The 15,068-nt window shown below is 44.1% G+C and overlaps 1 protein-coding gene and 1 long non-coding RNA gene across 2 annotated transcripts in view; both read right to left on the reverse strand.

Annotated features, from left to right (window-relative positions):
* Positions 1 to 2,781: 2,781 nt before the first annotated feature.
* LOC139033098 (uncharacterized) lies at positions 2,782 to 11,978 on the reverse strand. The gene is made up of 3 exons (XR_011485722.1): positions 11,963 to 11,978; positions 5,174 to 5,244; positions 2,782 to 4,069 (listed from the first exon to the last, which is right to left on the reverse strand). It is a non-coding gene; the product is annotated as an uncharacterized lncRNA (long non-coding RNA).
* Positions 7,259 to 15,068, reverse strand: part of GPRASP1 (G protein-coupled receptor associated sorting protein 1) — a 39,610-nt gene continuing 31,800 nt past the window's right edge. The window contains 11 exon segments of the mRNA XM_070461758.1: positions 7,259 to 8,282; positions 8,284 to 8,467; positions 8,469 to 8,673; positions 8,676 to 9,430; positions 9,432 to 9,628; positions 9,630 to 10,444; positions 10,447 to 12,023; positions 12,344 to 12,422; positions 12,768 to 12,835; positions 12,940 to 13,213; positions 13,900 to 14,821. Coding sequence (XP_070317859.1) covers positions 7,596 to 8,282; positions 8,284 to 8,467; positions 8,469 to 8,673; positions 8,676 to 9,430; positions 9,432 to 9,628; positions 9,630 to 10,444; positions 10,447 to 11,698 — 4,095 coding nt within the window. The 5' untranslated portion in view covers positions 11,699 to 12,023; positions 12,344 to 12,422; positions 12,768 to 12,835; positions 12,940 to 13,213; positions 13,900 to 14,821 and the 3' untranslated portion in view covers positions 7,259 to 7,595.

Here is a 15,068-nt window from a genome sequence, read left to right on the forward strand (position 1 = left end):
ATCCAACTGAATAGTGAAACTAATAATCTGATTTTAAAATGGGTAAAGAACCTGAATAATTAGTTTTCTACAGAAGAGATACAAATGGCCTACAGTTACATGAAAAGATGACATCACTAATGTCATGAAAAGATGTCATTACTAGTCATCAGGGAAATGCAAATCAAATCACAATGAGGTATTACTTCAACCAGTTAGAATGATGATTATCAAAAGTACAAGGGATAACACATGTTGACAAGAATATAAATAAAGCAAACTCTTATACACTGTTGGTGGGAATGTAAATTAGTACAGCTACTATGGAAAACAGCATGGAGGTTTTTCAAAATTTTTTTTTAAATCACCACATGATCCAGTAATCCCACTTTGGTGTATATATTCAAAGGAAATGAAATCACTATCTTTAAGAGATATCTGTACTTCCATGTTCATTTCAGCATTATTCACAATAGACAAGACACAGAAACTACCTAAATATGCACTGACAGATGAACTGACAAAGAACCTGTTATATATGACTATATATAATAACATTTATTCATATATGTAAATAAAATTCAGTCATGAGAAAAAAATTATGCTATCCCTCATAGCAACATAGAGAGATATTCTTTGGCCTGGCCAACACACTTTTCCTTTTTGAAACTCCAAGAGAATTTCAAAGGAGTTATATGAGAATATTAGTAACCCTCTACCTCAATCAATATAATAATATTAAAGATAAGATAAAATGACAATATTAATTGGAGAGTAATCAGGTATGAACTATAGGTAGTACATTTCAGATAACCCACAATATTTATTATAAACTACAATAAGTAAGCCTGTATGCTTCTAACACCAAAGAGAATTTACCTCAGAAACATATTTGAAGATAACCATATACTATAAAAGAGACATGGGAAATTGTTGGAGTAGGGACATATTATTTAATAAATGATACTGGTATTATGTGGAAAGAATCCATTTGCATTTCCCTCTACATATCACAAGCCAAAATTCATTTTAGGTAAATGAGTATTTATTTTTCTTTATCCTTCTGCATCTTTTGAAATATTTAAGATATCTAATCTTCCTGGAATTTGATTACATGTATCTGTTTTCCCAAATGATTAACTAATTATTCTAACACCATTCACCAAATGTGTAGAAAAGAGTTAGCATAGCAGATGTAAGATTGCAAGCTTTATAAAGACTTGTTTGGAGGCTGGCCTTTGGCTTGATTCTATTAACTTGGATTTAAAGAAGGTTTCCACTATTCCCAAAACAGATTATGATTGGCTCACTGTGTCTAAACTCTCTGTGCAAACAATACAGTTTATGCTAAATATTAATACCTTTTTTCCTTCTGGGAGTCTCGAATTTTGGTGCATGCTAGGCAAAACTACCTCAATCTCCCTCAAATCTTGGGCACTGAGTATCTAATAAGCTTCCTTGATAAATAACATTTCACACATGTTGTCATAAACTATTGAAGGAATTAAGTGTATCCTGTGGGACTCCACTGGGAGAGAAATATTGGAAGTTTGCAGTGGTTCCTTTTGAACTTTGTTCCATGCACTTTTCTCTTTTCACTGATTTGGTTTCACATTCTTTTGTAATAAATCATAGCTGTGAGTACAACTGTATACTGAGCCTTGTGAATCCTGCTAGTGAATCACTAAACATGCTGAGGATCCTGGGCACACTGAATCTTTCACTTTTCTCCATGAATTTGAACTGTCACCCACATATATGTGGAAACATATGGGCTCTCTATCTGTATTCCATTTAACTTTTCCTGAGTAGTTCTACCCTGTCAAGAGATTTGACAAAAGTTTTAAAATTCTTTGTGGGAAAAACACTTTCCAACTTCCATATTGTTTTTCTTTCAAAATTCTCTGGACTATTCACAGGCTTGTGTGTATGTAGAAATCAATAAGAAGTTCTTGAACTTCTAAGAACCTCTAAACCAAGAACCTCTAAAAGGCAAATGATAAAAGCTTACAAATACTCTGCTTACAAAAAGAAAACCCAACTGGCTAGGTTTAACCTCTGAAACATCTGAAAGTAGGTTTAACCTCATTAATAATACCAAAATAACAAGGCAATAACCATATTCCCCAATTCCATTAGTAAAAAGCTTAAAAATTTTGCTGATAGGCTTATAGACATATGTATCTACTAAGTTCACTATACGTTTCTGAGACAGATTACCCAGCCCACAGCCCCATCCCAAAGGAAGAAGTCCTTGCTTGACTCTCAAGTAGGCATGACCAAATGGATAAACACTGGACACCTGAAGGTTAGAATTCATGGAACTGGTGAAAGCGATCAGCAGTGTCACTATGAAGGGGATAGATGGCCTTCTAGAAAATCTTTGAAGAATGGATAGGCCTCTGACAGAGATTACAAGGAGATGGAGATGATGAGTGAGAAAGGACAAGTGAATGAGAAAGTTGTCCTCTCCAGGTGCAAGGAACTGTGTGAATAAGCTGTGGGGAAGATGTCTGTGAAAGCCTATTTTGTGTGATCTGTAAAATGCTATATAATGTATGTTCTACCCTAAAAGACATTAGTTAAAAAGGTTTTAAAGACAAGTCCTAAGGTATATTCAAGGTACAGATATTCTTTATGATATACAAACTCTTCCTGAGACCAGAAAAAGAACAAAAGCTATTCTAACTCATTTAATGCAGCTAATATAAGCTTGAAACTATAATAAGAAAACTACAGCATTAAAATATAAAATCATAGGTCAGTATCATTAATGAAAAAAATGAAAAAAAAACTGGCAAGTTGAATCTAATAGTATATTAAAAAACAGTAACAACAAAAATACTGTGATAGAATGTCAAGGAGAGAGGCATAACCATAACTACAGTCAGATTTCAGCACAAGTACAGACAAAATAAGTAAAGATATATAATAGAAGACTTAAACAAGATTATGAACTAACTAGACCTAACTGACATTTTTGAAAAGTTCACAGGACAACAGAAAGATACACAATTTTTTCAAGTGCAATCGGTATATTTACTGAAATAGACCATATTCTGGGCCATAAAGGAACACTCAATAAATTAAAAAGATTCAGACCATACAGGGTAAGTTCTCTGACCAGGTCAGTTCTGTAGAAATATATAACCAAAACATATCTGGGAAAGTTTCAAACATTTAGGAACTACATAGCCTACTTTACATAATTCTTGGATAAGAGAAGAAAATTAAAAAGAAATTAGTATGTAATTTCCATTCAAAAATGAAAACACAACATATCAAAATTTGTGGGATGTAGCTTAAGCAGTATTAGAGGAAAATTTACAATACTAAAATGCCTGTATTAGATAAATGATGGGCTCAAATTAATTGACCTCAGCTTCTATTTCAAGTAGCTAGAAACAGAACAGTAACAAACACAAAGTAAACAAAAGAAAAAAAATAAGAGCAAAATCCAATAAAAAATAGAAAACACAAAATTTTTAAAATCAATAAAATTAAACACTAGTTTGTTGAGGTCAATAAAATTGATCAGCCTCTAGCCAGAATGATAAAGGAAAACAAAAAAGAAGACACAATTACTGACATCAAGAATAAGAGAGATGACATCACTAGATAACAAACATCAAAAGGATATTAAATTTATTGGCAAGGCTGGAGGGAAACAGACAACCCATAAACTGCTGATGGTAATGAAAATTTGTAATATCCCTTTGGAGGGATATCTCAGAATATCTAATAAAACTACATACGTTGAAAAAAAAACTACATATGCATTTATCATTTGACCAACCATCCTCACTTCTAGGAATCTACCTCTAACCATACAAAAATTATAATTGCACAAGGTTGTTCTTCCAGCACTGTTGCAACAGTAAAATATCGGAAAGAAATACCCATATACAGGAGAGTAATTGAACAAATTATAGCAGTGACTGGAGAAGGAAATGGCAACCCACTCCAGTATTTTGGCCTGGAGAATTCCATGGACAGAGGAACCTGGCAGGCTACACTTCATGGGATCACAAAAAGTCAGACATGACTGAGTGATTAACACATAGTAGTGACACGATGGAGGATTATGCAGCTGCAAAAAATGAAAAAGATTGCTATGTACTAATTGGCTTCAAATCTGTAAAATGTGCAGATAAAGAGGTTAATGGGATTAGTCAATTTTTTTTTAACTATACTCTCCTAAAAAGACTTTGGTATCCTGGAAATACCTCATAAAGCTGAGCTCTGATCGAAATGGATTAACACAAATAAGGGAGTACCACTAAGGATAGATGCAAACCACCAAGAGGCATTGGCCAGAAAACAAAAACAAGGAAAAGAGCAAAGAGTCGGTGGAAGGGAACCTGTGAGAAAATTCATAAAGCAGTTCCTGTAGGTGGTTCCCATAAAGACCCTCCTCTAGGCCCAAGACTGGAAAAGGGAGGGAGCAGGTAAAACAATGACCCTTGTGTCTCTGAATGGGAACTGTTGAGGGTGCAATGGGACTCAGCCATTTCAGAATCTCATATCCAGGGCAGATCCCCAGGATGCTGCTGCCTGGGTTGAGATCCAGGGAACCTCTTGAGGGTTGAAAAACCTGCTGATATCCCAATGAGAACCACTATGTGAAGGGCCCAAAGCATCTAAATTCCCTCCTCATGAGTGTGTCCTCTCTCCACTACACTAGGGCTGCCCAGGTTGAGGTTCATGCCTCTCTTGCATCTCCAGGCACCTGGAACCTTAGAGCAAAAGTCAGTTCCGTTACTCTCTGATCAACCCCATACCCACTCCCACCACTAACTTGCCTGCAATACCAAGTCCAGTCATCCCCACTGTCTGACAGATAGGAGAGAGTGCCAACTGGATGGGAGAACGGAGGGGTATAGTACCTCAAAGATCCCATCTGATCACATCCCTGCCTCTCCAGAGCCAGCGCTATGGGTGTACACAAATCGGGTATTCACATATTGTCACTTCACCGTGTCCTCTTTCTAGGCACCCCTGAAGCCAACTGCTTCCTCGTATCCACCTCCCCTACCCAAACAGAGGCACAGTCGCCCAACGCTGGGTGGGGTGAGGGGCGTTCAGAAAGCAGGATGGAGCAGGAGGGACCACGAAGGTCCCAGGTGCTTCCTCCACGAGCATCTAGTCTCTACCACCACCTCCCATCGATGCTATTTCCCGACCTCGAACCCACCTCCTCCAACAGCGGCCGCTGCTTCTCTCCGCATACGCCTCCCTCAGGATGACTTCCGGCCTCTTGAGCTCCTGGACAAAAATCAGGCCCCGGCTAAGACGCTCACGATTGGCTGAGGGACTGTGTCCTCTGCCAACAAATACCGTAATCCTGGGTACCTGAGGAATTCGTTTTCAGGCTAGTGCACCATGAAGAGACATCCACCCACCCACCATTACATCCTACCACTCCTCTTACAGCCGTCTGTCAAGCGTCAGGTGCAAGTCTTTCCCGACCCTTTTCAGTACTTACACACCTCTACGCCGGTTCAAGCGAGAGCGCCGTCACGTGACCCACCCTCAGCCTCACGTGACCGCACATTTGGCATGTCTGTCGCAGCCCTGCAGTAGCAAGCAAGGTACAGTCTTCTGCCTCTAGGGCTGAGCTGCTTGCTAGAACAACCTGAAGCTCCCGGTGGTGGTGAAGATAGAGAGCTGAAAGGAAGGCTGTTTTGGAGCCAATGCTTCCGTCCTAGGACTGGGCTTTGCTCTGTAGGAACACAGGGCTGGCGAGGGACATTCCTTGAGGAATTCAGAGACCAACTGACTTTTAATATTCTGTATAAACCTCGTTTGAGTAGGCTCCGGGAGTTGGTGATGGACAGGGAAGCCTGGCGTACTGCAGTCCATGGGCTCGCAGAGTGGGCCACGACTGAGCGACTGAACTGATGAAACTCGGGTGATGTATTAAAACACACACAAGATCTGTCTTGAAAATACTGATAGGCAAAACATTCAGTCTCCAATTTCCACCACCAGGACGATCTCTGTTATCACTTTTGGTTTGTGAATGGATGAAATCTGGCACTTTGCCCTACTTACAAAAATCTTACAGCCTAGAGTCTTATAGAAAACAAAACAAAACTTTCCATCCTGAGACAAACCAAGGTGAATAAAAATTTGTGTATTTTCCTTTATCCTGGACTCCCTCCTACCCCAAATCAACATAATCCCTGACTTTTAATCCTGTCTGAAGATACATTATTACCTTTGTGAATCCAAAAAAATGTGTACCATAAAGTCAGAAACTTTAGAAAGTTTACAATTTACTCCCTATAAATAATTATGCACTTTTATTTGGCAACCCAGTCCTAAATTGTAGTCTCTCGCACTTCTTTACTCTTTTGACATGTTTTAAATGGTTATAAGATTTTCCATAATAAAATAATATACATTTCATAAATTCAGTCCATTTCACATATTTGGGGAGTATCATCCTTCCATATATTTTACCAGTTTTTCCTATTTCATCAAATATAGAAGGCATTAGAGCTTTTCTTAGCCAATTAAAAAACCTGTATATCATCACTCTTAGTAGCTGTATGTTATTACCTTAACACTCTCCATGGCACCACCATGAAGAAACAGTCTTCCTGACAGTTAAATTTGTGTGCTTTCTGGTCTTTTTCTTTTAACTTGTGGGCCAGTGGTCTCCAACCTTTCTGGCACCAGGGACCAGTTTCATGTAAGACAATTTCTTCACAGACTGGGGGTGGGGGGGATGAGGATGGTTCAGTTGGTGATGTGAGCAATGCAGGGGGGCATGGTTCAGACAGTAATGCAAGGGATGGGGTGAGCTCAGAGGAAGCCTTCTGTTCACCTCCTGCTATGTGGCCTGGTTCCCAACAGGCCACGGACCAGTACTGGTCTGCACCCCAGACCCCTGCTTTAGGCAGTATCAAAGAAACACCCATACTTTGAACTGCAAAATGCACCTTCTCAGCTCTTCAAAACTTACCTCATTTTATATCTCTTAATACTCCTCATAGCCACTCCAGGCAGACTGGATACCTCACTCCCATAGGAGCACTATTCCAACTGTGAGCTTTTCTTCACAACATCCAACCTCTTTCCTACATTTCAGAGCCCAAATCAATTGGGTGCTTTTTCTCTAAATCATACCCTGAGTAGCAACCCATGGTAACATTTGCATTTACAGATATAAGAATAAGCTTTTTCAAGGAACATTATTATTCATACATTAATTATCTCTATGTTGTCATGTGTTATCTTGGCATCTATATTTTAACTTCAAGGAGAAGGGTGATTTCTGCCTACTTAAACACAGAACTTTATTGAAAACAGGGCATGACTCAAATCGACATCAGTAACACCAGAACAACAATCAGAAGGGTAGCTTACTTATGATGGCTCAATTCACTGTAAGTTTAAATACTAAATTCACAATCTGGACAAAAACAAGTATCAACAAATGTGCTTTCAGTTTTAGTATTCATTTGGCATCAGAAGATAGATCCAGCTCATACAAAGTTGGGCAAAGTTAGTATCAGCATTAAGGATGCACATTACAACATAGAACCAACTTTGAAAACGTTATTCAAGGATCATAACTCAGGAACATAAGGATAATCACAGCCAAGTAATTAATCATACTCATTTTTTTGGTCTGCCTCGGGGTCATTTTTATGGTCTATTTTGCCTTGCAGTTCCTTAGCAAATTTCTCAATTTCATGGAATGCAGAAGTAAGTGGCTCAAGACTGAAATCATCATCAGCGAACACCACCTCTTTTTTTATATTGTTACCAATATTCTCAAGCATTGCTAGAACAACTTGAATATTATTTGTCTCTTTCCTGCTAAAAAGGCCCACCAATTCTGACACTGCTTAAGCATTGAGTAGTTCTTTTGTCATGACAGGATTTTCAGACAAATTCAACAGTATTTTCAAAACATGAAACCTCATTTCAGTATTGCCTGTGGCTAATAACAAAAGAAACCCAGATATATACCTGGCAACCAGTGTGTGATAGTCAGTGGCTCTAGTGAGGTGTCTAACCATTTTTATTCCAGATAACTGCTCAGGGGAATCCAAGCTATAAGCAACAGTTTCCTCACATACCTGATATACATATGTCTGAATTATGTTTAAATTTGGGTAAGGTGGAGCCATGTGAATCATATTCTCTAAAAACCTTGTCCTAACTCGGGAGGAGGGATAATTGAGCAAGGTTTCAATAAGTGAGACAACACCTGAATCATGAATGAAATCATAAGCATATTGAGAAGTAGTTCTCATACCCATTGCAATTTTAGATATTTCATGAATAAATACAAGGATCTCGAATTTTGTCCATTAATAGTTCTTCCTCTTCAAACTCTTCAGGACCAATTTTAAGCTCACACTGTATGCAGCTGCAGGAGCAACTCTCAGGCTCTGCACTCTCCCTGGTCCTAAGATGCTCCCGAATTTGCATGACTGACCAGTAGAATGGATCATACTGAAATGAGAACTTGGTCAGGTTGATCAGGCTGAAGCAAAGATTCCTGGTATTCCCCTTCTAGGCTCAGTTCCATGTGCTTTGGCTTTCCTCCAAACATTTCAGAGAATAGAAATGCTGCTTCTTTTGAAAATCTAAAGGGGCTTGGGGATGGGAAGCCAACCCTACCCCATGGGCCAGGCTTGAACTGAACAGTAACCTCCTCCCAGCTCTGGGGCCTGTGTCAACTGAACATCTGGACTTGGAAATGGCCCTGTACACAGGGCTAGGATCTGATTCAAAATGGGTCTCATCTCCTGCCCAAAACCAGGACCCCACGATGGCCTCATCCTCCTCAGCTATTATCCTGGACTCAGAGTTGGTTCCATCACCAGGCCTGTTATTGTCCTCGTTTTTAGGCACAAACCAGGACCCAACAACTGCCCTTTCCTCATTTTCTGCCCTAGACTCAGAGGTGGCTCCAGTTTCAGTCTCATTAATGTCCTTGTCTCCAGATAAGAAACAGGACTCAACAATCATCTCTTTATCATCCTCTGGCTTAGACGCACAGTGTGTTTTGGCTTCTACATTGACTTCTTTTGCATCCCAGAACCAGCATTCAAAAATGGTTTCCTCTCCAGACCTTGATGTTGTCTCTTCTACTGCCTGAGGTCTAATGTCTATACTCTCTTCTTCAGCCCAGAACCAGGACCCAACAATGATTTCCTCCTTTTCAGCTCCATGCTTGGATTCAAAACTAGCCCCTGCCTTGAGACTGGTCTCTTCTACAGCCCAGAACCAGGACTCAACAATGACTTCCTCCTCTCCAGCTTTTGGACTGTATTTGCTGCAAATATTAGCCTTGTTCCTAATGGCCTCTTCCCTGGCCCAGAACCAAGACCCAACAAAAAGTTCTTCAGCTGCCAGCCTGTCCTCTTCTCTAGCCTCTGCTTCTGTTTTAAGCCTGTCTTCCTCCCTAGCCCAGAACCAAGAATCAATAGTCTTCCTCTTCAATATCCAGCCTGGATTCTTCTCTGTTTGCAGCCTCTATAATGGCTTTATCCCCTTTCCAGAACCAGGATGTGATCATGGTCTCCTCTTTGGTAGGTGGCTTGGCTTCTTCTTCAGCCCTATCATCTGTACTGCTTTCTTCCACAGCCCATAACCAGGGATCTACAATGGTCTCTGGCCCTATATAATTTTATAGACCAGAACCAAGAATCAACAATGTCCTGTTCGTCCTCTAGCCTAAACTTCCAGCTGCCTTCGTTGGCAAGGAACATACAGGGACCTTCTCCTGACCAGAAACCAGACTCACTGTTAATCTCTTTAGCAGCTGTGATAAATTTACACTGGGCACCAGCAGGATACTTCATACAGATCTCTTCAGTGGTCCCAAACCAAGAGGATGTAATACTCTTATCCTTGTCCTCCAGGCTAAACTTATTCACTTCAGCCCTCCCACAAGCTTCTACTCCAGGCCAGAACCATGACCCAATAATGTGCTCCTCCTCCTCTTCAGTCCCTGGCATAGTATCACAGCTGACTTCTGCCCAAGAATCCATGTGGGCCTGGTTTCCAGCCCAAAACCAAGGCCCAAATATTGTCTCCTCTTCAGCTCCTGGCCTGGCCTCTTCTCTGAACTCAGCCACTGTACTGATTTCTTCTCCAGCCCAAAACCAGGGGCCAATGACCTCTTCTTCCTCAGACTTTCGCCTGGACCCACAGTTGGCCCCAACCCCAGCTTCCATACTGGCCTCATCACTGACCCAAAGCCAAGATCCAAAAATGGTCTCTTCTTCTGCCTCTGGGTTGGTTTCTTCATTAGCCCAGCAAAAACTGGCAATGACCTTTTCTTTCTCATCTGTTGGCACTGATTTGGAAGTGGCATCAGCCTCAGTTTCCACACTGGTCTTTTCCCCAGTTCCAAGCACGGAACTGCCAATAGGCTCCTGCTCAGTCTGTGGTCTGAATGTACCACTGGTTTCTTCTTCAGTCCAGAACCAACTGCCACAATGGAATCATCCTCCACTTGAGAACCGGATTTGACAGTGGCCCTACCAACCATGCTGGAGTCTTCCGCAGCCGAGAACCAGGCCCCGGTGAGGAACTCTTCCTCTGGCCTGGCTTCTTGCTTGGCCCTAGCTCTGGCCTTGATTTTGGCTTCTTCCTTTACCACTGCTCTGGCCCTGACCTCTTTCTTGGACTTGGGCTTGGCCAAGTTATTAGCCTTCTCTCCGGGCCAGAACCAAGGCTCTTTTTTGACTACATCCATAGACCCAGACATGAAATCAATGGAAGTTTCTTGCTTGGCCCTGTGCCTGGCACTGACATTGGCCCCCTTCCTGGCTCGGGGTTTGTGCCTACCCTCCTCTCCAGCCCAAAACCAGGATTTGACACTGTCGTCACATTCAGACCCAGAACTGGATTCACAGACTTCTTTCTTAGACCTAAACCAGGACCTACTATTGGTCTCTTCCCTAGGCCTAGACCAGATACTGGTCTTTTCTCTGACCCAGAACCAGGATTTCTTGATAGATTCATCTTCAGAACCAGAACTGGAGGCAACATAGAGTTTCCAACTGGTTTGGGGCCTAGACATAGGCTCTTCTTTGGCCATGTGCCTAGACCTAGTACTGGCTTTTACCCCGTCTCTAGGATGAAGCCTTGTACTGACCTCTTCTCTACTCCAGAACCAGGAGTTCATAAAGGATCTAGACACCCATCTGAAATCACAATTGTGAAAGTTCTCCTTTTTGGATGTAGGCCTGGGATGGCACCAAGACCCCATATTGGTCTCCTCCTCTGAAACAAGCAAATGCTGGATTCGTGATTGGGACTTGACCTTAGTGCCAGGAAAGGACTCGGCATCCATACTGGCCAGTTCCCCAACTATAGATGAGACCTTAGGTTTTGCAACTGACCCAGACTCAGTACTGATCAGTGACCAGACTATAGCATTGTTGTGGGACACTCCCTCTGTCTTCAGTAGGACCTCAGCATCAAACTCAGTCTTGGCCCATGAAGAGGTTTCATCCATGGACCTTTCTACAGTGATTGCCTTGGCCTCACTCTTCGGATGTGTCTTAGTTACTGCCACGGTCTCAGTTTTGGGCCTTGCTCCAAGCATTACCTGGGCCTGGGTCCTAACCTTTGGTCTGACTACCAATGGGACTTCATTCTCTCTTTCAGCCCCACTGGCAACCTCTTTGCCAGGCTTCTTTTCAGGCTTGGCCTGGACACCAGTCTCAATCTCAGCCCCAGTCATAGTACAGTTACAGAGGAGACCTGAATAACTACAACTATCCCAGTCTCAGCTTCTACTACAGATTTCTCACAGTTTTGTATCTTCACACTCTAATTTTTTGATGACTCAGGTGATATAGTTGGAAAGAAAAGTTAGAGCCAATCACCAGTCCAGCAGTCAATAAGCCTCCTTTCCAATCCCAGCCTCAGTCAATATTACAGTCAGAGTGAAGAGAAAACACAACCAAGCTGGGAGAGGATGGATGGTTCCTGGGTAGGTACGCACCTGTTGAAGGTAGTGCTCAGCAGCAATTCCAACACCACCAGAGCTGCCACTGGAAGTCAATCTGGGAAGTGAGAATGACATGGAGGTTTGAGTCTTTTCCAACTGTCTCACTCCATGCAAAAACTCACACGGAGAGACTAGACCTTAAATGCTTGGTGGGAAAGTTAGGCTATTAAAGTCTATCACCTTCATTTTGTCTATAATTTTTATCCCCAGAGTTGCCATATTACTTTGCCTGTTATAAAATAGGTATGAAGTTGGTAGAAAAGTATCTTGGCAATGAGAGAGGCTGAGGAGCCCCAAGGCCAGACCCTAGTCACTGCTGGACTTAAGTTGGTCTCTTCTACCCCACCCAAAAGCTGTACCCACTCCCATACCAACCTGCACTGATGTAGCACAATTTCTTGCTCCTTTCTTTGATTCCAGTGGTGTCAAACTCTACAGCAGCCTGTAGGCTATCCTGAGAACAAGTAAACATATAATAGAGAATGGAGCCTAACTGCTAGAAAGACAAGCGAGAACCCTGACCCCGATACAAACATCTTTCTCTTTTAAAGGTCTAACATGCCTAATATTTTCTGTCTCCTGGTCTCTATTCTCAAGTATTTCTCTCCCATTCACAGCCCAGTCCACACCTACTCCAATATTCCTAGTATACCCTGCTGGAAACGGGAGGGTTTCTGTGGCAGTGTGCAAACTTGACATGGAGTAGGTGAGGTAGAGAAGGCCCTGCAACCGCTTGGATCAAAGATATCTGCCATATTACTCTGTAGCTGTCTCCTGTGTTGCCCCTCTTTGTACAAACCTCCAGAGATTTGAACCGGATTCCTTTGCCTTTCCTTCCTTGCAGAAGTGACCAGACTTAAAGCAGGCCTATGGAAAAACAGATGAAAAGGTAAGACAGTCAAGAAATAAAAGCAGCAACTGAGTACTTGGGGGACAGACAAACACCACAAACACAGAAGTTCCCAAGTTACCTGCCTTTTAACATGTAAGAGTCCCATTAGGTAGACTATTTCCTTTTAACTTAGGCCATCTGGACCAGGTTTCTGGATAACCCCTCAACATCATATCACACTCCTCTTACTCTTTTCTTCAATTCTGAAGATTCACCACTTGTTGTTCACCTCCTTTGTGCTGCACAACAAACTGGGGGAAGAGCACCCACATATTCTAGTTTGTGTAGTGGTACTTGTATTTATGACTTCTCTCGCACCTTTATCTCCCAGTTCAGCTTTTCCACCTCCAATTCTGGATAGAGGAGAGAGAGGAAGGCAAGGGGGGTATTTAGAAACCAGGTAGAAAGGAGAATTTTAGAAAGTATTCCTGGATGCCTGACCTGCGCTGGTCGCACTCACCCCACCCCGATTCAGATGTCCAGTCAATGGCTGCTGCCCACCCTCAACCCCCCATTCCCCACACACCTTCAGAAAAACAGGTCGTTTTCCCATTCCTCGTTTTCCTCAAGCCTCTCCTCTATAGATGCACCCCATGGCCTGAAATTGCCAGACCTACTGCACAGACAGGAGACTTTGGCATCAAAGAGGTGCCTATGGGAAGGGACAGCACCCGGCACGCGGGGCCCTACAGGGACCTTGGCAGAATCATGGCCCGGGCTGCTCCCATCCCGGCTCCCTCTGCCACTTCGTCCATAGCAGCATCCCGCACAGCCCTCTCCCCGCACAGGCACCGTAGAGGGCGGGGCGCAGGCACCAGGAAAGCCTGGCGGAGACTAGTCCGCACCGTACACCTCCCCAGCATCCGAGGGAACCCCAACCCCCCGACCCTGCCCGCGCCGGTCGCTGCTGTCTCAGCGCCAGGGATCCTCTGCGCACTTCTCTAAGGGGTCCCGTTTCGACCCTCTCGCCTTCAAGCCGTCCTCAGGTTGCCAGGGATAGGCTGTGAGCTGGTCATCGCCCCGCGACACCCTCACTTGCCTTCGGAGGCGCAAGGTCCCGATGGTCGTCCTCCCACTCCGGTCGCAGTTCCTCTTTGGCTTCCCACCGCTCGGCGTGCGGGTAGAACAACAAAGAGGCGTCTGGCCCACTGCACCGCTGCGCCAGAGCCGGCAGAGGATGTGTAGGCTGCAGCACCGCCTACTCGCCGCAAGGGTGTCGGGAAGTGGGGGGCGGAGGGATACGGCAATAGGCTTGAGGCCCCGCACCCACCCCCCGCCAGGCCCAGCGTAGTTCCGACCCACAAGGGGCGGGGCCGGGAAGAACGCCAGCCTGAGGGGCGGGGCCTCGCCAGGCCTCCACCGACCCCGTGGGGTGACCCCCCCGCCACACTTCTGGTCCTGCAGCCTAAGGGGGTCACGGGCGGCACGGCTCGGGCTGGTCGGGACGGGTCGCACTGCAGGGAGCAGCGGATGGATTCAGACCGTCCTGCAGTGTATGTGTGAACCCCCACACTGTTCGGTGTCCGCCCCCTCCCTTCCCCCATCATGCCGGCCATCCTTCTTGGGCGCGGGTGGCAGGGGGGCTGCTTTCACCTTCAGGGGCCGCGGGCTGGAGGAAAGTGGGAGGGGGAGCCGTGGAGGCCGAGCCCCCGCCCCTCTTCTAAGGGAGGGCAGCCCCTGATAGACCCCTGGCTGAGGAGACAAACCACTTGTCTGTGCCAGTGTCCTCATTCTTTCTGCCACACTGCTGTTGTCTCAGTCGCTGTGGTGGCACACTTTACCATTTCACTGTCCCCACAGTTGCCCAGGAAAGAGGACCTTTCCTTGACAGGACCCGCACCTGCTCAGACAATCCTGTTTCTCACCCCACAGCCAGGGGTCAGGCACCACGTAGGGGCAGTCCTGGTTCTTCCTGGCTTCTGTAAGGTCTTCTCTTGCAGGGGATTCCAAGGGCTCATCATCTTCGGCAGGGTAGGAATATGCCAAGGATTAGAACCAATTGGGATCTCACATGCTTGCCATACACACCAGTCTACTTCCCCCAGCCATTCTTTGGAGAAGGCCCTGCCAAACACTTAAGAGAGAAACCTGCTGTTTCTTGAATCCTCTGATTCCTGCACTTCTACATCCTCCCTGTAGTCTCCATCCGCTTCATTTGTGCTCTGTTGGGCAAACAGCAACCGTGGTTATAAACAACTCAGGTTGAGC

The sequence above is a fragment of the Odocoileus virginianus genome, chromosome X (assembly GCF_023699985.2).
Source record: "Odocoileus virginianus isolate 20LAN1187 ecotype Illinois chromosome X, Ovbor_1.2, whole genome shotgun sequence".
Classification (NCBI taxonomy): Eukaryota; Metazoa; Chordata; class Mammalia; order Artiodactyla; family Cervidae; genus Odocoileus; species Odocoileus virginianus.